This window comes from Syngnathus leptorhynchus, chromosome 7 (assembly GCF_054491065.1).
Source record: "Syngnathus leptorhynchus isolate UIUO chromosome 7, UIUO_Slep, whole genome shotgun sequence".
Classification (NCBI taxonomy): Eukaryota; Metazoa; Chordata; class Actinopteri; order Syngnathiformes; family Syngnathidae; genus Syngnathus; species Syngnathus leptorhynchus.
Window position 1 is genome coordinate 3,091,644 of NC_141201.1, and position 24,226 is coordinate 3,115,869.

Consider the following 24,226-nt stretch of genomic DNA (forward strand, 5'->3'; position numbering starts at 1 on the left):
TGCTGTAAGACGGCAGCCGAACCGTCTTACGTGAGCGTAGACGGCAGTTAGCCGCGTTGTCACCGCCGCGACGCACAAGAGCTATGGCCCTAATCTAGCGGGGCGGCCTAATAGTGCGGAACATCAGCACCTTGTTGGCGCGCCAGGCAAACCGCACTGCGCAAGCACTACATCACCGTCGTATGTTTGTTTAAAACCAAATGAACAACATGGGGGGGGATTATGTTATGACGTGACGACGGAATCCCTAGAACAAACCCTTTATAAATGTTTAAAAACCTTCACGGACTCTGACTGACACGTAGCCTCATGAAAGAGCAACAAGTTTGCCTCGCCGCATTAGCGAGCTTTCGTAGCCGCCGGGAGCCTTTTGTTTCCGAAGGAGACAACAATTGCGCAATTATAGCTCATCTCTGAAGTCCTCCCCACACCGCTGCCGTGTTAATGGGCTTTAGCCTTTCATTAGCAATCAAACAATTCCTTTTCTTCCTGAGTATTTAATTAGCTGTCTGGATATTGGAGAGAGAAAACCTTTTTTAGTCATACAACTAATGTTCCATCACTTTGCTTTAAAATGTGAATTTGTGACATGAACATTATCCGGCTGTGCTCACTTAATGTTTTCAAAAAAAAAAAAAAAAAAAAAAAAAGCATTAATAGCTGTGTGAATAAACAACGCAACTATTCCACAGATAAAACTTCTCCCCGAGGTGGTCCGGACATGGCGGTAGTTTTACAGCACAATTATAATTTACGTAATCGAGTAATCTCCGTTGTAATCCTCAGAGGGACTGAGCTTCGCACATCTGTTGTCGGACAATGCGGACGCCGACTATCGCGGTGCACCAGTCTGGTTTAAAAAAAAAAAAAAAAGTTTCTAGGCGCTAACCTTTACAGTGGAGGTCTGCCGTGAGAAGCTCCGAGCGAAACCAGACAAAGACGTCTTTAAGCGAGGGAAACAATGAATCTGTCAGAGCGCGGCAGCTGTAACTCGAGTTGCTTTAGTTTTTGTCCCGTAACAAAAGCGCCATTACAACCAGAGCCACTATGCTTTTCCGTCTGCAAACTGGGAATGCTTTCCTCATCGCATTCAGAGCAGTTAGGAAGATATGAATGAATGAATGAATAAAGGCATGTTTTATGTCACTTTGAGTTAACCAGAAGGGAAATGACCTCTGGCGCTCGGCATATTATAACCAGTTTGCGTGAGACGCCGCGCCCCGCTGACAAGACAAATGTTTCACGTCCATCTTGCTGCGATTTGTCTGTCTGAGAAATTTCATACGAGAATCGATATGCTTGCGAGATGAACAGCCTCGGGAGCAGACTCTTAAAGGGGCGGGGCGGACAACCGTTGTCTCGTCGCAATAAAACCTTATCGACGGGAAACGTCTCTGTCTTCTAAATCCTGTGGCCCGTTTTCATTGTTATAGTTGTGACTTGGATTGATGCGCCTCATTTCGGAGGCCCGTTTGGATTCCCCGCATCAAAATCATCATGCGGGAAACTGTCTTCTAAATATTGTTGTCGATTTTTCCACTGCACAGTACCGCCGGAGACACACAGCATTGAATGCATCATTTGGAATCAGCAAAGAAGCACAGCTAGCGAAGCTAACGTTACCGCTAGCTCATTTTTTACTTTGCGTGTGTCATTTCTTGCCTTGTATCCTCACTTTAAATTGTCGAGGCAGCGACTAATCTGCTTTGAGAAAAGTGCGGCTAACGTGACAAGTCAGTCTTTGTGTTCGAAGGTTTTGCTAATGCAGAAACAATGTTAGCGTGTCGTGGAGAGGCGCACTGGATGGCCAAGAGAACAAAGGGTCAGAGACTGAGGGCATGTTTTATGTTACCTGTTCAGCGATGCACTTTAAGGTGAAAGGTGTCTGGCTGGTGTAAGAATAAAGTCATGTCTTGAATATTGATGCCATGCAGTGGAAATGAAGCACTAGAAAAAGGTTATAGTCGAAAATTTGGTCAAACTATCGAAAAAATATCGCGCCGTAACGTCGACCACTTGCCATGAAGAATACGTTTTCATTTCGGTGTGATGCTAATATTGCTAACGCTAATAACTCGTCCCTCGAATTCGTCTTCAGTTTTCCAGAAAGCCTTCGAGCGAGCAGCTAATTACGGTAGCTTCAGTGTTCAACGCAATGCACAGATGCGCTGGCTTCTCAGCGTAGTACAATCAAGCCACACGGCCAAATTGGATGCGCTTTGATCGGACGCAGCCATCCTGGATGAAATACAGCTGTTGCGATGAATGCAGATGGCGTGACAGACGGACATCGTACGAACGCCACGACACAACCAAGCAATTAGCAGCCATTTCCCCCGTGCTTCTCTTTGTCACCCCCAATGTCTGTTCCCATATTTCCAACTAAGAGATGGATTTTTTTTGTTTCAATCCTGCTACTCGACATAACAATCGAGTCATTCATAGGGCCGCTAATCGTTTCTTTGAAATGCGCAAAAAAAACACGCACACTGTCGCCACTGTGCGTGAACGTTCGCATGCGACTCGCTGCCCTCTCTCTCTCTCTCTCGTTCCCTCAAAATTTGTTCCCTCGTCGGCCACGATCAGATTTTAATCTTTGCGGTGGCAGTAAATGTTTTCGAAGCCGTAAAATGGAGATCTTGGCAGCCCCTTGGGTATTAAGCACCGGTCACTTTAACTGGACGAAAAGGGAGGTGTGAAGCGTTTAAAGTGCGACACATACGCCTCTGCGTCGTGGGCAGAGGGAAAACAGGCATATCGTGACGTGCGTCATATGGCGGCAACGTTCTCCTTGCCCGCGCCGCTCGCAATCTATTTTTGATGATCAAGTGCTCGGCTCCCCCCACCGCGAGCCTGACAGGTGGCTGTAAAAACACTGTACTTTTGAAACCGGCTGTGAAAATGAAAGCATCAAAAAAACAGATCACCATGGATTTGGCGTTTGAGTCTCAAAAGACTTTTGGAAAGTCTGGTCTAGACAGCTAGAGTATGAAGATGGACATGAATGAAGCAACCTCATGCTACCATACAAGGGGTGATCAGAAAAAATGGTGTTTCACTTTTTTTTTTTTTGGAGGGGTTACGTGACGACAAACCACGATGATGTCATGCTTCTAAGATCGACTATTTGACGGACTAGGCATGCAGCAGTCGAGACGGTGATCGGGGTTTTCTAAAAATGTACTGATTGGATTTGAGGTGAAATCTGGAGGCGCACTTTACCACAGTAGACTTGTGTGCCACGCCGATTTCATACCTGATAGATCCTGTTTAGGTGCGCCTGTAGGGAGAGAATGTAGCGCATGTAATGGAGCAGCTCCAAAAATCCCGCCACCACCTTTTCCCCCTCATTACTCGGCAGCCATAGCGAGACCCTTGAGGAGGTGTTTATTCTTTTTTGGAATGATTTGACCGTTAAATATGATGGCAGAATATTTGGTCAAGATTGTAATGGAAGCTTGCTCTTCACGAAAAAAAAACAAAAAACAAATTGAAAAGATGTGTGCGTATAACCTCGAAGTGAAACAATGGACAACGGAAAAATGTGCAACCCTTTCAATCACGAGAATGAACGGAGCAAAAAAATGTGATTGAAAACGCTCAATGAACACTCAAGCGCTCATTGTAGCGAACACGCTAAGAAGCAGGCGTCCGGTTGAGGAATTTGGAAAACGTTTAAGTCGAATCTAATCACGACGGAAGTTGAATACCGTATTGTCCGGCTAATTGCGTGAGATTCGGCGAGGCGTCTCGAAGCAGACGCTTAAATTGGAGGAACGGACGGACGACACGCAAACTTTGTTTTTCCCCTTGCTGCGGACGATGACTTTGCTTCTTGAAATAAAAATTCAAATATATATATTTTTTTAGACACACAGTCCAAAGTAGCATTTCTGCTTTACCTGCTCGCCGTCGGTGAATACACGGTTGCCGTAGCTCCAGCTGATGGTGGGCGTCGGATCCCCCGAGGCTTCGCACGTTAGCATAACCTGCTCCTCCATTTCGGAGGTGCTTTGGTTGACAATGTAGGTGATCTTAGGCTTGACTGTAAAACACAAAAAAGTGGATGCAAAGAGTGAGTGTCGGATCTGGGATGAGTTCAAAGGGAGGATGAGAGGCTCGACACACGAGGGGGGGGGGAAGGCGTCGAAGCTAAACCCTAATAAGCTGTCGACTCCCGGCAGCGTGATAACCGCGTGAGGATTTTCAACTTTAATTCATCTGGCAATTACGCTCGTTTTATTTGTTTACATTTCGCCAAAATGTGAAGTCTTTTTTTTGGAGAGGTTTTCCTTCCACTCTACATAGGATGTGATAATGGTAACTAAATATCGCCAGCTTACCAAATACTCTCAGACTGAGCTCCTGATCCGTCTCCCCGGCTTTGTTTTTGGCGATGCAGGTGTACTCGCCCTCATCAAGCTTGCTAACGTCCATGATGGACATCTCCGAGCCGTCCTCGTTGAAGGCGTACTTCTCCCCCGCTTCCAGTGGGATCTGGTTCCTTCGGGACAAAAATAACAATCTCCATGAATCCAGTCCTTAAATTTTAAGCACCCTTGGCACACTACACCATTGTCACTAAATTGTCCAATTTTATCCTGTTCTTGCGAATGTTGTATTCATGCAAATGTGGTTAACGGCATTTATTTGAAAGGGACGTCTGTATTTGAACAAATGGAAAATAGTTCCTTTTGTGTTATTTTCCAAATGAAATGTGAAAACGCCTCATCAGTTGTTTTTGTCCCCGCTGACATGCACCGCTTACCCTAAACAACATGGCTGTGAACAGAGATGAGATTGTTTACAAAATGCGACGGATACATTTGTTTTTTTCATTTGACAAGAAAAGGAGCAAATTCAGTGAGGCACGAACAATCTAAAATGCACAGCAATGTCCCACCTCATTTGCATAATTCTTTTTTATACGAAAGCAAATTTCACTTTCATTGTCCTGACATTCACACAGTTGAAGGAAGCGGTCGCCGTGGCAACAGGATAAACACAACCTGTCTGACAAAGCGCCGGCCTATCGGTGTCACCCAGAACAATGTGGCTATTGAGGATGTCAGTCGTCAGGTTTCGCTGCCTAAATTCACCATTTGATATCACGTCAATGAGTATCCCGTTGCAATGAATTCAACAAATGTTATTTGAGTCACAAATGAAATGAGATTAGGTGGCAAAACAGCAGGAATTCAATTAGACACGCTTGATGACACAAATGTTTTTTTTCATTTCGCTGTTTGCGTAACAGAAAAGACTGTCAACCCAAATAAATGTATGACCGATTCATATTATATACAATGTATGAGCTACACAACAAGCTGATCAATAACTAGTTTTGAAATCTGTTCAAGATGAATGGTGATAAATATTGCTAGCAATAGCTCTATTTTTTAAAATTGAAGTCAACTTGCAATTCTAGTTTATGTCTTTGCAGGCCGCATAAAATGATGTGGCGGGCCGTATTTGGCCCCGGAGCCTTGAGTTTGACACCTGTGATTTATATCACGAATTAATTCCCAGTAATTGAAGTAGTACTGTAAAGTTTCATTAATACTTAACTTTTTTTTTTTCTCTGGCTGAAAACATTTTTTTTTTTTTTTTTACCTCGTCCAGGTCACCATGGGTTCAGGATAGCCGTCGACCGCACACGTCAACATGGCGGTTTGACCCACATCTGCTGTGGCGTTCACCTCTGACTTCCACACCCGGATGGTTGGGAGCACTGAAACACACAGTTCAAGTAAGAAGGCATGTTGTCACTTCATTCACGGTAGCGGGGACATAAAACAGAACCCCAAATTAGCCTCCCGAAGAGAACGCTTATAATAGGCACCCCGTCACAAATAGACACGCATCATTAGCACGAGCGCTTCATGCTACCCGGTTGCTGTGGGCAAACTGTTTCCACACTCGTGCCTTGAACCTCTAAGGAAGAAAAAAAAAAAAAAAAAAAACCCAGTTAGATGACAATAAGGCAACAAAAGCTTTGCTCACCGTTCACGACGACCTTGATAACCCGTAAATCGATCTCGCCGCGGGCCATCAGGCGTCCCTCGCAGGTGTACGAACCCTCGTCGGTCTTTTTTATGCCGCGGATTTGAAGGTGGTTGTTGCTCAGCACCTTAAAGCGAACTTGATAAAGAAAAGAAAAAGTATGGTGAGAGACTAAAACAACTTTTTTTTTTTTCCCCTGTAAAAAAAGAAATCTGATTTTCTTTTGCTTATTCAAGATGAATCCTCAAAGAAAAGAGATGAAATGTTGACCTAATAAATTCACTCGTGTTAATTCAAAACAGTGTTGGAAACCCCCCCGCGCGAACTTGTCTTATGATGTGCCCGCAACCACAAAAACACACTTTGTGATATTGCTCGGGGCATTGGGTGAATAACACCCTCGATTGAACATTCAAAAAGCAAATTAATTTGTACCTTTCTATTTTTCGCAAATAAAAGCGAAAGTGAAACCGGCGTTATTAAAACATTTGCATTATAATGGTGTGCTTGCGCAACTGTTTTGACCGGGCACTGTAATTCCAATTTTAAAAAAAAAATAAAAAAATCATAACACTGATTATTTCCAAATGCCATTCCACTTTAAATTTTTAAATGAGCCTTTTTATTATGCAAATAGAAACAGTCCATTTAAAGGGCTTTTCATTTGTTTGTGTTGAGTGGCACTGATAAAACGCGGCAGTTTCTCCGCCCCGGTCATAAATGTACAGCAAAACCACACAAATTCGTCATCCTATTTTCCAGTCACGTCGGATGACATTTAAATTTCCTTCCAGCCATAATGTCCTCACATCTCCCGTTGGCCAGAAATCAAATTTTGCCAAATTCTCACTTTGCATAATGGATAGGCGCTAACGTCAATCCGCCACTCCGACTGTCAAACTAGCGCTTTACAAAATGGAATCATTTCAATTTGACAGAAAAAGGAGCGGATGTTCATCTGAACGCCACCTCACCGTCTTTTTCCATCTGTATTCTGGCTCCTTTGTACTTCCAAAGGATGGTGGGCGGCGGGGAACTGACGACATCACACACGATGACGGCGGTGTCTCCTTCGGTGAACTCTTGCGGCGACGGCGCGTTTGTGAAGGTGATTCTCTCTGAAAACAAACAACTGTGTGATTATACTCATTAAGGGTCATTGTGGAGGAGGTTGTTTTTTTTAATTTTGGTATTGGCTGCTTTGATATACTGAATACTGTTTTTATGCAAAAGTAGATGCAGATGGTAGAAGAGACCAATTTAAAACAAAAAATAGAATTCGAAAAATTGGAAAAAAAACTTGAACAACCAAAAAGGACTAAGCAATCCAGCCTGTGGACCGAGGGTAATAAAGTTTTTAATTTTCCCAACAATAATGATAGGGTAGTTTAGAAAACATAATGGCCCGCTCATTTTACAACCTCTTTGTTCATACTCATTTTATGGCTACCGTTTTTCCGAAAAAGATTTTCTCCACTTCAAATTCATCGACTCAGCTTTCCTCTCTCGTCATTTACCCCGGTGAGCTTCCGTTCTTAAGTAACCAACGGATTGATGTAGTTTGCCGGTGACACCGAAAGCACTCCGGCGACCTGAAAACACTTGACCGGGGTCAAATGTTGCACACTCGCATTGAGTTGTAATCTTATCTGATGACAATCGATAGATTAAAAAGATAAAAGTGGAACAGTCTGTGGCCGCAGGTGGAGGTAATAATTGTTTGGGGAAGAAGCGGGTGACATTGCGGTAGAAGGCTCTCGAGCTCGGAAGGTTTTTCCTTTTGGAAAATATTTCACTTCTAAGCATCAAACTATGCAAATAGCTTCTTCTATTTGTTCTCCGCACGGCTGGTCGCTTTCTATGTAATCTAAAAGAGTTGGAAAACTCTCGTGATGGACATGTGCTGATGCTCGGCATTCGCGGGAAAATAAAAGACATTCATCACCGAAGCTGCAAAACAGACAGCATCATTAAGCAGCCTTCTAATGGTCTTCCGACCATTTATCGAACTGATGAAAAATCTATCGTCTGGCAATAGAAAAAAGCCAAAAGAATAATGTGTTGCCCTAGAGCAGTCAATAGAATACTACACATTTAATAAACTTTTTTTTTTTTTTATACTCACGGAATATTTTGATGTTAACCGTCGACTCTCCCTGTTGATCTCCATTGGCGGCGACGCACTTGTACGTGCCGGCGTTCTCCGTCCCGGCTCGGTAAAGCGTGAGGATGGACGACGTCTCGTCGTTCCGGGTGGCCGTGACGTCGGGGTCGTTGGGTTCTATCCTTTCGCCGCTGGGCCCGAACCAGTCTATGTGCTTGGCTCCGCCGATAACTGGGGGAGCGGTGGCGGGCAAAAATAAAATGAGTCCATCTATAATGTATGTATGTAGTAAGTAAGTCGTAAAGCAAAAGTCAATCGGCTCCAGCGAATAGTGCTGACGAGACGTTATTTTTTTTTTTTTTTTATGCACAAGAAGCTTTTCCTTTATGGGCCTCGCAACTCACGCACCAGCGGCGCCGGCCGTGTGACTCAGCAACAGAGGCTGAATGATAATTACATAAGCTTACAATGGGAATTACACGTCTGCGGTAATTACACGATAATATACACGCCGCCGTTTTGCGCTGAATTGTATCTTGTTGTCATCAAGAGGAAACAATACAATATAGAGCGATTATCTCAGATGATCCGTTTTCCTCGGCGTCTGCGACGACAATGTGCGGAGGACAATAACGGCCATTTTATCCTTTGAGTGTATTGTACAAAAATGAAAAAGTGTGACATACAGTGTGAGGACAATTTGTTAAGCTTACCTTCACACATGAAGAATTTGGACTCCCCGAGACTGATTTCACCATGACTGGGTGTGATCTGCACGTCCAGTGACACTAGACGAGGAGACACAACAAGGTCCAAAATTAAATGAATTATTTTATGGTTATTTTAGAACCAAGACAAACAATAACCAAACATTGTCAAAATCGGAACGCCCAAAATTCAGAAATCTTATGTGATCGTCATAAAAAAAATACATCTCGGCTAATGAGGTTGTCTGCAATCAATCAATCAATCAATCAATCAAGCAAGCAAGCAAGCAATCAATCAATCAATCAATCAATCAATCTCTGTCCTGTCTTATGTTGCCAGTAATAAAAAAAAAAAAAAATGAAAAAACCCAACAACAAATAAATACATGGATATATAAATACAATAAATAAATAAGTAAATAAATAAGGTCTAATAAAAAAATAGATAAATAATCAAATTAATATCTGAATAAATAAATAGAAAAATATATCTCAGTCCTGGCTTATGAGTAGCCTACCAAGATTTTAAAGTAGAGGCACAAATACTGGCTAATGTCCCATCGACTATTTTAGAAAAGTTATGAATATATATATTTTTTTAATTGAGAAAATATGTTGGAAAATGAGATTCATTCGATTGTCTTTACAGCCTCTTTTTGCCTTTTCATAAAACATAATATCCAATTAAGCTGAGATGCAATCCGCACATTGATAAATATCTCCTCTTTGTCAGTGTCGGGATAGGAAAGACTTTTTTTTTTTCTTTTCTTTTGGTCACAGGGTGAGATCTGGATTGAAGCCTTTTGCTTCCTAATTAGAACAAAGCTTCACTTGTTTCCCAAGGGGGGCAGTTAGGGTTTCCCGCCGTTGAGAAATGTAACTAAATGGGCCCAGAATCCGGCTCTATATCGCCGGGGTGTCAGGACTAAAGTGAGGGAGGGTTACAAAGGGCAGGAAGTTGGAGAGAAAAAAGAAACTGACTTGGCCAGTAATGGGGGACGAATGCTTCAAATGAAGTTCATTTTCTACTCTGGTGTTTTGTAACAAATCCCAAAACACCGCTTACTGAAAAACCCTCAGGCAGTCAAATGTAGATTACCGTTGTTGATCTAAAACATGAATGACGGTCACACTGACTTGCTTGCAAACGCTCCGAGTCACATTTGAAAACGAACCGACCGGGTTCTCCGTCGTCTCTGCAATCCTTTATGTTTTCATCCATCACGCTCTTGAGATGTAAATGTCAGCGCCAAACACGCTAAGCCGCCCATCCCCGTTTATCTCATCATCAATATTGTTGCTTCTGTTTACTCTGCCAGCTTTGGGGGGGGGGGGGGTTTCTTTTGAATCACATGACACCACAGCCCCGGATCTAAAACTGATGCAAGACTTTGGCGTCGGGTTATGAACCGGACAGTAATTGCTCTCTTGTCGCCAACGTTTAAGAAGCGAAAACGCCGCGGGAGCGTCGGTCTTTTTAGATGGCAGACTCGTTTATAAAAGGGAGGGGAGGGGCTGGCAGGTGACACTAGCAGCTGGAAATTGAATCCGAATGTGAACCCCCCCCCCCCGGAGAGCAATCGATTTGAAAGCCGAGACTTCCCAACACTGCTTAGTGAACGAGCGGGCCCCTAAGATGAGAGCGCCGTTTATTAAAATGCCAATGTATTTTTTGATTTAACAACTACTACATAACTAACACTTAATATCTTGTTCAAATCTGAGGAGAGCGATAAAACAATTTACACTTTTAAATGTTAGAAAAGCAAAAATGCGTTATGTAAGAAAATATGTACTGGCCCAGTTGGGCCGGCATCAGTGAACTTCGGGTGGCCCGACACGATCACGCCGTGGCTCCGGGCCGCCGTTAATGTCGAACCGCGTATGAACAAAGATGTTCAGTAAGCACTTCATGATTCATTCAACTCACTGCGAGAAATTGGAACACATGCCCGAAGAGCTTTGCTCAGTGGCAAATCTAGCCAGAGAATTTGGAATACCTTACAAACAGAAGTACTGCGAGTTTTTTTTTTTTTTCCGGGGCTGTGGACACTCGGCATGCTCAGAGACCCAAAACGAACTCGAGTAGATGATTGTGACCTGGTTCTGGGAAAACATGCAATGTCCCGCTAGTTGTCTTTCCGTTTGCAAAATGCCTTGGCTTTGAATCCAGAGGTTAGTAAGGAACGTCTTGTGTCGCGCAAGCTAACCTGAAGATGTATGCTAGCTGTCGTTAAGTCAACATTGTCATTTTTTGTTTGATCGACGGCGAATCCTTTTCTAACTATAACAGAACAACTCGACCTCTCCGAAGTGGTCCTAATCGTGTCAGAGGAGGAAATAAATGTACCAAAATGTGAAAGCAGCTCATATTTGTGCTTTCAGAGCACTGTGAATGATTTCTGCCAAATATGCCTTACAGATAAAAAATAAAATTCAAGGTCCTAAATTAAAACACAATTGGTCCTGAAAGAAAATAAAGGGACAGCGAGTTCTAGATGGCCTTACTTTGTACTTGTTAGCCAAAACCTGGGCGTAACCGAAAAGGAACATTTAACTAGCACTTGCAATGCATTTGTGAAAAAAATGTCTGTAGCTTTGGGCAACGTCAGATTTGTATGCAGCTCAATTGTGACGACAGAGAGAGCGCGAGAAACGGCTCGCCGCGTCAATAATTCATGCCTCCGTGGGTCATCAACAGATTTTCCATTTGTTGGTAAATTTATGGCTCTGCAATGCATTACTTAAAGACTACCAGCTAGTTTTCCATAATGAGACAAAGTCCGTTCGTAGGAATTAAAATGGCGTGAGTAATCATCAACTTAAATATAATAATAATGCTAACAATGCTAATTATAATATGATTTATGTTAATTACAATACAACATTTTTCCACACCTCAATATCTATAGCTTGACTTTCAACATTTGAATTCAGGGACCTTACAGAACAGGAACGCACTAACTTGCCACAGTGATCCTGCAAGTGACTGATAAGTGCAAGGACATATCCCAACAGTAGACTATATGGAGATGGAAATATATGCAGCGTGTGGTCCCTTCTTCCCCTTCTGTCTCCAGATACCTTTTGTAACATCACCTCGGGTGCCGCAGCCTTTGTAAGAAGCCTCGACCAAAGCTGTGAGTCGCGATTATGCTCATTTTAGATTCCCTAGACGTACAATTCACGTGAAGTTCACCCCCTCCCAACACTTGACAGTTAGAGTTAAAAAGTTGAAGTACCTCAGAGATAAATCAGCGCCTCCCTGAGGTGGGCTTCAAAATAAAGACTTTTTGAAGCTGCTAAGCTACGATAGTAGGTATTAAAATTTACGATATATATACGATTGGCAGTTGACAACGGTGGAATATCGTCACACCAGATACTCAAAGAATCTCGCCCAGTCGTGAAATCTTTAGGTCAGCTCCTCAATGATTTCAAATTAGTGATTAAAATGAGATGATTTATCTTCCAGGACGTCTACTTGTTTCAAACGATTGATCGAGATCAAATCTGTCCTTCAGCTTCATGCTACACATGCTCGCTACAGCTAAGCATCATCAGGGACTGAATAATTTAGTCAAAATTTGAAAGGTCACCAAGTAAATAAACGAGGCGCCAATTTCATGCTGTCAAAAAATGATCTAACAATGCTCAATTTAGGGCAAACTCTTGAATCGGGTCTTAAATTATTCATCTGGACATGTGTGCTTCACTGTGGAATTATGCTGACAGAATAATAAATGATTTTTTTGCCTAATCAAAAAGTACTTTAGAATAAATTGATTCAGTTTCATGTTCGAGCCTTATCACTTTTGTGATATTTCCTTCAAAGAAAACACAAATGATAACACCAAACAGATCATTCTCATATATTTATTTACTAATTAAGGCTTTGGGATTTGGCTTGTGGCAAATTAGGTCTTGGATCATATCCGTTATTGTTTTCTCTTTGGGACGTGTTCTTCATGTCACAGTTGATCAAAGACTGAATCAGTGGTGCCTCTGCTGGCTCCAGCCAGGTACTGCGCTCCATTTTGACTTTGAATTATCGCAAGATAACTCAACAAAAATCAATTCCGAGACTTTAACAGATCAATTCACGGATCATCTCAAATCTTCATGTTTTGACTTCCAAATGCCAGCAGCATTCAAAAGGCAACTCACAAAACGATTGTCTTCATAATTTGCTCATTTCAAGGAATTAAAACCGTATTTGCTTGCTACTCATGTCTCTCGACCGCAGTTACGCTCGCTCACTACCAGTTGCTATGGAAACGTGTTTCTCTCTCCCTTCGGTGGTCTGACGTGTTGGTGTGATGGTTCCACTTCCATGCAGGTTGCCCACAACATAATCCAAAAAGAGCTAAATTCCACCGTGAAACCTCATTATGTTTAAATAGCCCACTTTTGACCGATTCACTCGTGATGCCGGCAATAACCCCGGCAGGCTTCATACGTGTAGTATTTTGTATCTGCGAGAAAAACCCATTACATGACACTCACAGTAAAGCCCCCTAAAGTGTATTTTCAAAAGCTTTTCTCCCAGCAAAAGTGGAAGCACTGGAGCGGAGCACCTGACAAAGTTGTATTTATTTCCAGCCACTTTGCTTGGGTAATCACCTCAATGGTATGAAACTGAGCAATCAACCAAATATTGTGAAGCAACAACCAAAGTCGTCACATTTGATCCGTGCGGATAAAATGGTCATCCCGAGACTTAAACAAAAAGCAAAGTGCAGCCGAGGCAGCGGAAGCTAAGACGCCACAGTTTCAATTATTCAAATCGGCTGCCATAAACGTAACATTAAATGTATGCTACGCCCTGACAGCTTGCATTATATGACAAAGAAGAACATCATTTAAAAAAAAAAATTGGATGAGATCTTTGTGAATAAAGCTCAACTCATCAAGTCTTTTTCTGACTGCATCGTTGACATAATTGACAGGTTGCCAAGGACTGCAGTCCATTTGGATTTAAGACTTGATTCATTAACAGCATCCATGCTGATCAATCAAGCCATTGATCAATCATTATGCCCATCCCTTCTCTCGCTATATTTCAATGAGAAACCACCGGCTAGCTTGAGCCTCTTTAAAAAAAAAAAAAAAACAATACTAAAGTCGCAACATCATTAAAATGAACTCTAAGCCTTCCCGAGCGACGTCCCTCTTTGTCTCTGGCAACTCTGCCAACAGCAGTGCAGTCCACTTCAGTTGCGGAGCAGAATTCACCCTCATTCAGGCAATTTAGTCTAAGTGCCCCTCAGCATCTGCCTCAGCTGTGCATCACATAACAAAAGCCCAGGGAGGAGCAAAGCAGAGCGTCTGCGGCCCATCATGCTGCGCACGCCTGTAATGACTCAGACGGGCGAGAAGGGGGAGAGAAAAAAAAAAAGCCAGGTAGAATGGATGATTTTGTGCTTTTGTTAAAAGGGAACCAGAAAAGTTCCAAATTATACCGCACCATTAATTTTCAACTTTGAGAGCACAAATTCCAAACTGTCATCTGGGGTAAAAAGAAAAAAGGATGGAGATCGAGCGGTGAACTACACAATGTCTGTCACGAAGAATAAAAGTGACATCTGTAAGCAGAGAAATGGAAAGATTTTTTTCTCGGAGACTGAATTCTGGGTTCTTGGAGGGGGCCAAGAAGAATAGCGAGTCTGTGTGGCCCGAACAATGACTGAAATGTTAGCGTCTCTGTAAACACAATGAAACACCACAGAGTGTGTTTTAAAAAAAAAGCTAATTCTTTCAGGCTAATCATAACGACGGGTCCCTCGTGGTTCCCCCCTCCCGTTATCGCTAGTCACGACACGTTCTCGTGAACAGCGAAAGCCCACGCCGCCTTTTTTTGTTGTTGCTACAAGCAAAAAAAAAATGCTGGTTAAATGATAGATAGAATACAGTAGAAGTTTTACAAGTGGGATTTCATGGATGGTTCATAAGTCGTGTAGAGGCGAAGACCGGGCGGGGAGGCCAGGATGCCAAACAATGACCACTCAGCCGCAAGCTCCTGGCACATGTACACGATTCTGCCTTTCTGGCCGTCCACCAAGCGGACAAGCTGGGACGAGCCGGATAAGCCCGCCCGCGAGATCAATAGGAGGGAATGCACCATTTTCGATAGAGCCAGACAAGAACTCGATGGTGTGGGGGGGGGAGCAGAGACGGAGCATCAGTGGAAGGCTCATTATGTGGCGCTGGCGGGATGGGCGGCAACTTGCGCAGGAGCGGCAACGTATCGATGCAGAACGGTGGAAATTTAGGTTGGATGGCGCAGTAATTGGATTGAAGTGCTAATGAAAATATAATCTGTCTTGAGCGTGTCCCCCATCAAGGTTAGAGCTGAGAATGAGAGTACTTAGACAATCAGTTCTGCTAGTAAAGTAAATGAGTCCGCTAAGGGGATTGAGCACCTCTAAGGTGTACAATTGGTTTTTTGCTATTCCGCTTTTTAAGTCTTGTAGGTGTTGCTACTGTTTTTCTATACTGACAGTCGAAGAGAACGAAAAAAAAATCCCTTGAGGATGGAGTGGTCGAAACCACCAGACCACAGCGAGGCCTTTTTAATGCCTTAGCCATAGCATAGCGACAACGCTAACACCGCTCATGTAAAAAATACATAAATAAATACAAACTTACAAACCTCGCTTTATCATCTCGGGGTAATGTGAATTCACGGATGAATCGATTGACACGCCCACGGTGCGGGAATCGATAATCAAGTTTTAAATCAGAGCATTATCTGGCTAGCTCCGAGGTGAATGTTTTACAACATAATAGCGCTGAAAATGAGGAAGGTGTTTTTATGACTTGGTCTCCCTGCAGACCGGCAGTAATATACAGACGCAAATAACGTTATCTCGCAGCGGTAAGGGAGGCAGAAAACAGAAAATTCCTCCATTTACAATCTGTCTGCATCGTTAAAACGCTAATTAGAATGGGTATACATTTTTAGTGGCTACAAAATGGCCGCAACTTTTGATTGTGTCTTCTGGTTCACTGAGGCGTTCATACGCATAGTGATAGCAAATTCTTCCTCTTAATAATCTCCGGGCCGAGGATCTTTAGCTAGCAGACCGTGCAATTGCTTCAGTGTTGCCGTCACCTGGATTTACTGTATTCTTTTGATAGCGGCGTGCAATAAATCTCCCGGCTTCTTGCCGTCCATTTCAAAATAAATCCTTTTGACCAGAGCACAAGAGTAATCTGTTCTGCTAAAATGCTAATTTGTTCATCCTCTTGCAAAATTATACCGTATAAATCCTTGTCCTGAGGCTCTGACCTGCATCTACAAACAATTGATGTTAACGGCTATTTCTTGGGGCAAACAAACTGAAATTTTTTTTGAATTAGATTTTGATTATCAGCAAAAAAATGCCAATACCAAACTTGAAGATTTCAAAACAAAATTTAAAAAATGAATGATCTCAGTTTGCAAGCGTTGCCCAAGTGCTAACTCAAGTGGTTGTAATCATAAGAACAGAATCATAAGACACATTTGGGTTATTCTCAGCTTGAATGAAGTTCAGTGTGAAGTTGTTCTCAGATAAGATCGGAACTAACGGGGTCAGTGCACCGTAAGCCCGTTTGTGGTTTATCCGTGAAATTCCTTTTCCTTGGACTTAGTCAGTTCCAAGCAGTTCCTTCCATCCATCCATCCATCCATCCATCCATCCATCCATCCATCCATCCATCCATCCATCCATCCATCCATCCATCCATCCATCCATCCATCCATCCATCCATCCATCCATCCATCCATCCATCCATCCATCCATCCATCCATCCATCCATCCATCCATCCATCCATCCATCCATCCATCCATCCTAAATGATGGCGCCGCTTGTACTACGCTCATCAGACGACTTTTAATCAAAGCCCATTAACCGACGAGCAAGGTTCACGCTACTTCTTCCTCACGTTCGTTCCAAGGTTGGCGCATCGCATTTTCAGTGAGAAAGACATAGTTGGCTCAGACTGTTTTTGCGACGGCTCCTTTGAGAACAGATGGCACAGAGGCACCTTACGACACACGAGCACACACACATTAACATACACTTTGTTGACCAATCAGAGGCAGGAGAGTAAAAATAGACTAGGATTGGGCTAACCACAGGAGATTTGAATTCTCTTCTTGGGATTTGACTCTCTTGAGGCATCTGCTAGAAAAGAAAAGCAACACCCTCTAAGTGCTTTGAGGCTGGACATGATTGAGAATATATAAATTGATATTGCAGATAAAAGACAAGAAAAATACATTGCAATGCTATCAATCAATCAACCAACAAACACAGACGTGCGGTTCCCTAGTCGTCCAACTCGGCGCGATTCAATCAATATTTGGGAATCATGTCCAGTCTTCTAACATGGCGCAGGAGGACCAATGAACAGTGGAATGTCACAACAATGGATATCAAACTACCCGTTTGCTAGAGCAAGTTGACTTTTGTCCTCTTGTCCAAAAAAAAAAAGCCAACCTGGCCCTGTTCCGTCAAAATGTGTTTTCGCTTGAGTTCTGAGGCAGATTAAGCCGCAACGTGCTGTCACAACATCGCCGGGGCGATATTCTCCTCTCGTAATGGCGGTGGGTCTTTTGAAGGAAATCTCCAGTGGGAGCGGTTACGGACGATGATTGCAGTTTGCTAAGAGCTCAGATGTCTTTTGTTCGTTTAATGAAGGATAGTAATGTGGATGCTCTCGCAAGGTCAATGAAAGGTTAGAAATTTCCATTCAACAGAGAAGCCGCTAGATGTTTCTTAACAAGCGTCATCTAAAGAATCATCTGGGCCTGAATCGGTGACTCTTCCGACACACCTCGCATCTCCGGACGTCTGTGGCAACGGCGCTTACGACAGAGATCTTCCGACACTTATTATCGCAGCTCTTTCTGATTCCTCGCTGGGTAAAAATAGAAACTTGGCAGGTAGCGGTATTGTTTTGGAAGTTTGGAGTTTTGGATGGCGTCGACGCGGTCTTTCTTCCGATTTACCGATTCTGTTTTTTTTTTTTCCCCCACACAAGTGATGTCAGCATTTCTAATATACGATAACATCAGATTTAATTTTGTTGCCATTCCGCCAAGGCATCCCGGGGTTTAGTGTCCCCACATTGATTGGGCTAGCGATCATAGCGACTCTCTTGTGCTTCTCCGGGCTTGTCATCTGCTTTTATAGATGATGGCATTGATGAAAAAGATGTGCGATGGGGTTCGCGGCACATCCGGCAACTATTGGCAATGACAGTAAGACGGCTTCCAGGCAGTGGAAGCCAATGACTCACGCTGTGTGGAAATTGTTAAGAGAGAGAACGAGAGACAAAGAGAGATGGCAATCATACAAGCGACACGCATCATGTGGAGTTTAAACGGAGCCCATGAAAGATATTTTCCTCGGCGGCCGAGTGACATTTAAAAGCAGTTTTATTTCAGGGGCCTCACCTATTACATTGCGCTTGGAATCCTGCGTGTTGTCTTTATTTCATAGGTTAGAAGTATCACCTCCCACGTTTTCTCTCATGCTTATGCACAGCTTGGCTTCATTCTACCAGCCTCCATCTTGAATACTGTAATGTTGTAGTCAACACCATACAGGGCCGGGAATAACACACACCTCTTATCCACCAGATTAGAAACACGTTCAATGTCTGCAGCGGGTTTAATCCATGCAATCTACCTTTTAAGACCTCGACATTTAACTAAGGCTGCGTATCGCTTAAGAATTGTCAAAGGGCTGAGAAAAAAAAAATTATGATTCATCCACTTTCTTACTGTGATTTGATTTGGATTGAGTGCAGGGGAAATTAGCAAAGGGAATGTCTTTCTGCTATATGAGGAGTGTTCACATTTATTCTGAAATGTTATGGAGTTAGAATCAAACCCCGTACCTCTGAACTGTGAGGCGTACATGCTAACCGGTGCTACGGCGTACGTGCTAACCGATGCTACACCGTGCCGCTATTGCCATGTGACAAAATTGTTTTTAAATACAAAAAATAAAATGTAACCTTTAACTGGTCCTCTATTGCAAGTCCCATAGATAGAAACTGCCCATCTATTTTGCATACAAACTGGAGATTTATAAAAATAGAACTAGCTTTGAGGCTAGGCTACTAAGCTGAAGTCTCTAAACAGAGACCGTATAGTGTAGAGAGCTTTTAGCGTTGCACGAGACATATATAGTCCACACACAATGAGTCAGCCTGCCAAGGAGGAGCTTACTGTTAGCGGTCCAGTGACCTCTAACTCAAAGGAGAACTCTAATCTCTGCAAATCTTTTAGCTACACCTCCTGCTCACTGGGTTTGTGAGCGCTGTGGCCGGCTCTCGATGATCATACCGCTGATTTCCATCAAGCACCCTCAACGGGGAACGTATATTATTCTCAATAGCCGCTTATAAGAGCCTGGCGTGTATATTAAAAAATAAAAGGGCCACGCTCTGTCACTGAGAGTTAATCGTCACTGGTTAGCATTTAAATACGGAGTCATCGTGAAGTAAATATGGGGAGGTGTGTATTTTGGAGGGCTTTGACAAGAGTTTTAATTCATCCACTAAGAGTCGAGGCAGCGCTGATGGCGTAATGGCCATTCAAGGATCATTCATTATTCATCGGGATCAATCGGCCACAAACGTTCAGTAAAGGTCAAGGTGAATGTGCAACGCTCAGATTGCACACAGTCCAAAATAATTCAATTGCCATTCATGACACAGTAGATGACTAACTCACTTTTTGAGTTTCTACCGAGTTCTACTCTAGGGCTTTGGACAATCACGATAATAACTATAGCTTTGTTCATGTTGTTACTAAAATATTAATGGAAAGGTTATGAAGCCATAACATTCAAATGTGCCTAATCCCTGCAGATGTGGTCTAGTATAAAAAAAAAAATGCAACTAGAGGTGAATGCATGGAACTCAGTGACACACATTGGAACAGACAAAAGTTCAGAGTGTGAAAAATGTCAACTGGGTCAAGTTTTTTTAGCGCCTCGATTTTTATCCGGAATAATAAGTGACACCGTTTTGAAGTGGATCACAAACGGCTTCAGATTGCGCAGCTCCCCTGGAGATAACGTCTTCTTAGTGTGATCTAATTAGAGATTAACAAGGAGCGGCTTCCTACTACGACCGAGTGTCACGTCACGACTTGAAAACGACAGTTGATGATGAGAATCCCCAAAAATATATTACGACTTGACTCTAAGTTGCCATGACGTTAGCTAGCGAGTGTAACGGCATCGGAAGAAACCCCGCGGGCCAAGAATTCAACCGAGCCTAGCGATGCATCCTATAGTTGTTCAATAAAAACGGAAGCACCATATGCATGGATGCATTAGAAGCCGCGCGGTGCCGAACAAAAGAAATGGAAAGATAAATCCTGCCCTCCCCCTTTTCCCCCACCGGCGCCTCTTTCAATCAGACTGTGTGCTTGCTTTCAGGTTGGACTTGCCAGGACTCATCAGCATGTCATTCAAATTGGGCCATGCTAGCTGGAGAGTGTGTGAGTCAAGACTGTGATGTCAATTTGAAGGTAACCAAAGTCTCATCTTTCCCTATTTTTATTTTTTTTATGTTATCCGAATGAACTCTTGCATCACGGCTCCATGAAATGTTCCAGTCAAAGGTTTCAGTATAGCGGCTACATAGCTACACTGAGTTTAGCAAACATGTCACTTTACATTGCTGGGTAAATTCCATTTTAGAAGCAATACGAAATTATTCATTACAATTGTGATGGTATAGCGTATGCTAACTAAAGCATTTCAATTCATGTTAAGTTTTGTCCAAATTGGTCTTGCGGAAAGAAAGCAAATCATTCACTTTCAGTGACAAAAAAAAGAACCGGACCACAGTTCACGCAGCCAATTCATGACTGACATTGTAAATAAGATTGCTGGCTGCACTGAACAGCCAGCCAGTATTAATTCCACAACAAACAGGTGAGGAATAACCCAGAAGCAAACAAAACACAACAGAACTGGCAGATCCAATACAGTTTCATCTGCATCTGAGTTGACAAATTGGGATTTTTGCCTTCAAATTGTCATTTTAAAGGAGACACGGGTCACAGTTACAACAATTAAAAAAAAAAAACAGAATATGAACATGTACAGTAATTATAAACGATGACAGACCATCAAAGAAACGCCCCGCCGCTGCCAAAGGGTTTTATCATCCATTTTGCAAAACATGATTTGCCCTCGCCTACAAGTGTTGTCATGCGTGTCCTTGAAGTATTTCCACACACATGGCTCCCACTCCAAAGATGGTGACGAGGTATCGGTATTGCAAAATTATTCTCAAAATCCAATACCAGAATCGGTGCAACCTATCCAAAATGTGTACATGTATGTGTTTAGGTAGTGTATTTGCTCTGACATACATTCTGGACCATGTCAACAAGAGGTGTCAAACTCATTTTAAAAAGATGAATGGTCGTAAAAAATTGCTAGCAATATCTCCATTTTTAAAAAGTGAAGACTTTGTCTTGGCGGGCCACCTAAAATGATGTGGTGGGCCGTATCTGGCCCCCGGGCCTTGAGTTTGACACCTATGATCCAAAACGCTCTTGTAGCCTTAAGAAAATTCACCTGAAGCTCTCAGTCAATTTATCAGTTGGTCGTGATGACTATATGACATGCGAATGTAAAGATGGTTGGGAAAGTGCTTTTAGTGTTATCGCAACGGCCCGGTAGCGTGAACCGGAGAACAGACGTATTTCTGGTCATAAAAGATAAAACTCTTTGGCGGCCTAAAGCCAAACTCTGGCACGTAATCAGGGCGCCGAGCGTATTCCGACAGAAACGTAGTCTTCCTCAAAGCAGAGGCCACGGAATGCCTCAAAGCTTTGACAAAATAATGTGACGCGTCCACAGGGAGGCTACGCTCAACATTCCGGCCTCGTTTTCATTTAACGACAACACGACAAAACACACCGTTCTCATTTCCCCCCCACGCGGCTGACATCTTTGCGGGATCGGTCGAACAGTTTCAGGATGCTTAGCTCGATGTTTCGAGTCATCGGAACGGTTAAAGATGCTAACGGTAGCGTTAGCCCTGACTCTGCATTTCTGTCAGCTTCCCCCTTGAGGGAAAGCCTTTTATGGACCTCACCGCAATGCTGCCTCGCTAGGTCACGTGAACATGTAATGTCATTTTTTTTTTTTGCGTTTTCCCGAGGCAGCGTTTCCCCTTTCAAGGCTCTCAGACCCGGATCTGTCCGGAGCGCTCCCCGTCACCGCCGAGTCGAGCGGTTCTGGCGACAGCCAAATCACAAGCCCCCAAAAAAAGCTCTCTGCTCATTTCAAAGAGAATCCATTCAGGTTGGAAGATGAACATTGATTTATTTGGCTTGAAAAAATAAAGGCTGGTGATAATAGTGTGTAAGAGCTTGCTCATCTTGCCGTCACTGCTTTTTTGGCAGTGTTGAGTCAGGCATAAGGCAGCGTGTGTCCGTCCATCTTCTGTCGGGTATGGAGCAGCATGGAACCAGCCTGTGTCATCATCGTGATGATGTAACACAGACTAAGAAACACAATCCCGCTGTAAACAAGTCAGCCCGCAACGTGACCGCTGAGATGGACGTACAGTATGTCAAGCTGTCTTTCTTGTTCCGTCATCAAACATCTCTTTTATCGACAGAACGTGGATCATCGTAAGAATATTTTTTGGGGGGACGTTTGGAATTTGATCGATAGTGCCGACTCGACGAAATAATCCTGTCTTAAAGCAACGGAGACTAAGTGGAGTGAAATACTTGGCTGGGTCGTAGTTTGGCTAACTAATCGTTTTTCTTTGAGTAGGAGCCAAAACTCAAATCACGATTAAATATCGATTGATTGCTCGGCCCTAGGCTATGCATAACCATAAGACACTGTCAAGGAGAGAAGTAGGATTTCAGAACATTCTGACAGATGGACTTAAAATATATTTTCAACAACAATTCATTGATTCGGTTCTGTAGTCGATCAAGATTCGTCCGATCCGCATCAGGGTTTCTCCGAACTATTGCTCTGCGGGTGTCCATGATTTGCATCTGTTCCCGTTGACAGCCCGAAAGTGCTAGATTGCCACCTTTTCCTGCCGCAGAGCATGCATTTTTAAACACCACCGTAATTCACTTGAGACAAAACGCATGACGGTATCTCGGAAGTCGTACCGAGGTTTAAAGAAACACCGTGATGTCATGCGTGTACAACTGAATCAAAAGTCGATTTTCACTCTTGAATGCTTTTCTCTTCACACTTGTCGGCTATATGTAAGTGTCATTTGCTAAAGCGATGAATCCCGCCGCCCTTCACTGTGCATGCCGACAGAGTCGTTACTCACCCAAAAAAAAAAAAAAAGCGCCGAGGCACGTGATCAACAAAGCGCACGCCTATAAACACGCAAGGAGGAGCTACGGCCGGGACTCGCTCCCTCAGCATTTTCCCCGCCCGAGGAACACCCCCCACTCGGCAAGACGGATTAAACGGCAATCCCACGCCACTCCTTGCCGCACATGTCAACTCTTTTAATTATTTACTTCATTGTCGGTGATGAGGTTATCACAAATGTAATCTGACAACACCGCCAACACCATTGCGCTTACATAACGACACATTTTTGACCAACTTAGAGGATCTCATTTCAAAGCCTTTATCGGGGAATCGGCTTACATAACAGATGATTCAGAGTAGGAGTTGCTGTGTGCGCCGTGTGGGTATGCATCAGTGTGCTTGAGAGGGAGCAAATGAAGCGTTGCTCTCACTGACAGACCCTTGATGGGCTCCATGCAGTCCAGCATCTCCTGTCAAGGGATACCCCGCCACCCCCCCCCCCCCCCACGCCCCCTTTCTCCCCACTGCACCTGCTATACACAATAACAGGTGCATTACAAGTGTTTTCTATTGAGTCACACACACACACACACACACACACACACACACACACACACACACACACACACACACACACACACATACTCCCTCCGAGCATGTTAAAGGGGAGCCCAACATCACGCCCCATCCATAACAAACAGGTCCCACACAAGAGCAGTGGACGACAACAACAACACAGCAGTGGATGGAGGCCAACATAAATCCTCTTGACACATTACCCCCCACACATTATCCCCCCCCTCCCCCCCTCCCCCCCTCTTTCTAACCTCTGAGATTGTCACCACGCCACAATTTACGCCATGCAAAATAATGCAAAGTCAACGTTTTAAAAAAATAAATTAAAAAAACAAAACAAAACATCATGTCGTCCAGGATGTACAAGAGACATGAAATAGGGCGCGGAGTAAGCTTATTTGCATGAGCCGCAGCACCTGCCTGACAGGGCTCCTTGGGGGGGGGCGGAGGGAGACAAGGAGAGAGAGGGGGGGGACCCAAGGATGACAACGGTGCGTCCCGGTCGCTATTA

The 24,226-nt window shown here is 43.4% G+C and overlaps 2 protein-coding genes across 5 annotated transcripts in view; one reads left to right on the top strand and one right to left on the bottom strand.

Moving 5' to 3' along the window:
- Window positions 1-17,740, bottom strand: part of ncam1b (neural cell adhesion molecule 1b) — a 35,504-nt gene extending 17,764 nt beyond the window's left edge. Inside the window, exons 1-9 of the mRNA XM_085915572.1 lie at window positions 17,639-17,740; window positions 8,821-8,895; window positions 8,129-8,338; window positions 6,978-7,121; window positions 6,004-6,141; window positions 5,614-5,731; window positions 4,344-4,504; window positions 3,903-4,045; window positions 3,257-3,280 (exon numbers count right to left, since the gene is read on the bottom strand). Of these exons, the coding sequence (XP_085771698.1) occupies window positions 3,257-3,280; window positions 3,903-4,045; window positions 4,344-4,504; window positions 5,614-5,731; window positions 6,004-6,141; window positions 6,978-7,121; window positions 8,129-8,338; window positions 8,821-8,895; window positions 17,639-17,645 (1,020 nt within the window). The 5' untranslated portion in view covers window positions 17,646-17,740. The remainder of the gene's footprint in view (window positions 1-3,256; window positions 3,281-3,902; window positions 4,046-4,343; window positions 4,505-5,613; window positions 5,732-6,003; window positions 6,142-6,977; window positions 7,122-8,128; window positions 8,339-8,820; window positions 8,896-17,638) is intronic.
- The window catches only part of cadm1b (cell adhesion molecule 1b), a 173,001-nt gene that overhangs the window by 47,007 nt on the left and 101,768 nt on the right, over window positions 1-24,226 (top strand). For all 4 annotated transcript variants that reach the window (XM_085915589.1, XM_085915592.1, XM_085915591.1 and 1 more), the window contains exons 6-8: window positions 5,623-5,749; window positions 7,021-7,111; window positions 20,260-20,351. The gene's annotated coding sequence lies outside the window, so the exon portion shown is untranslated. The remainder of the gene's footprint in view (window positions 1-5,622; window positions 5,750-7,020; window positions 7,112-20,259; window positions 20,352-24,226) is intronic.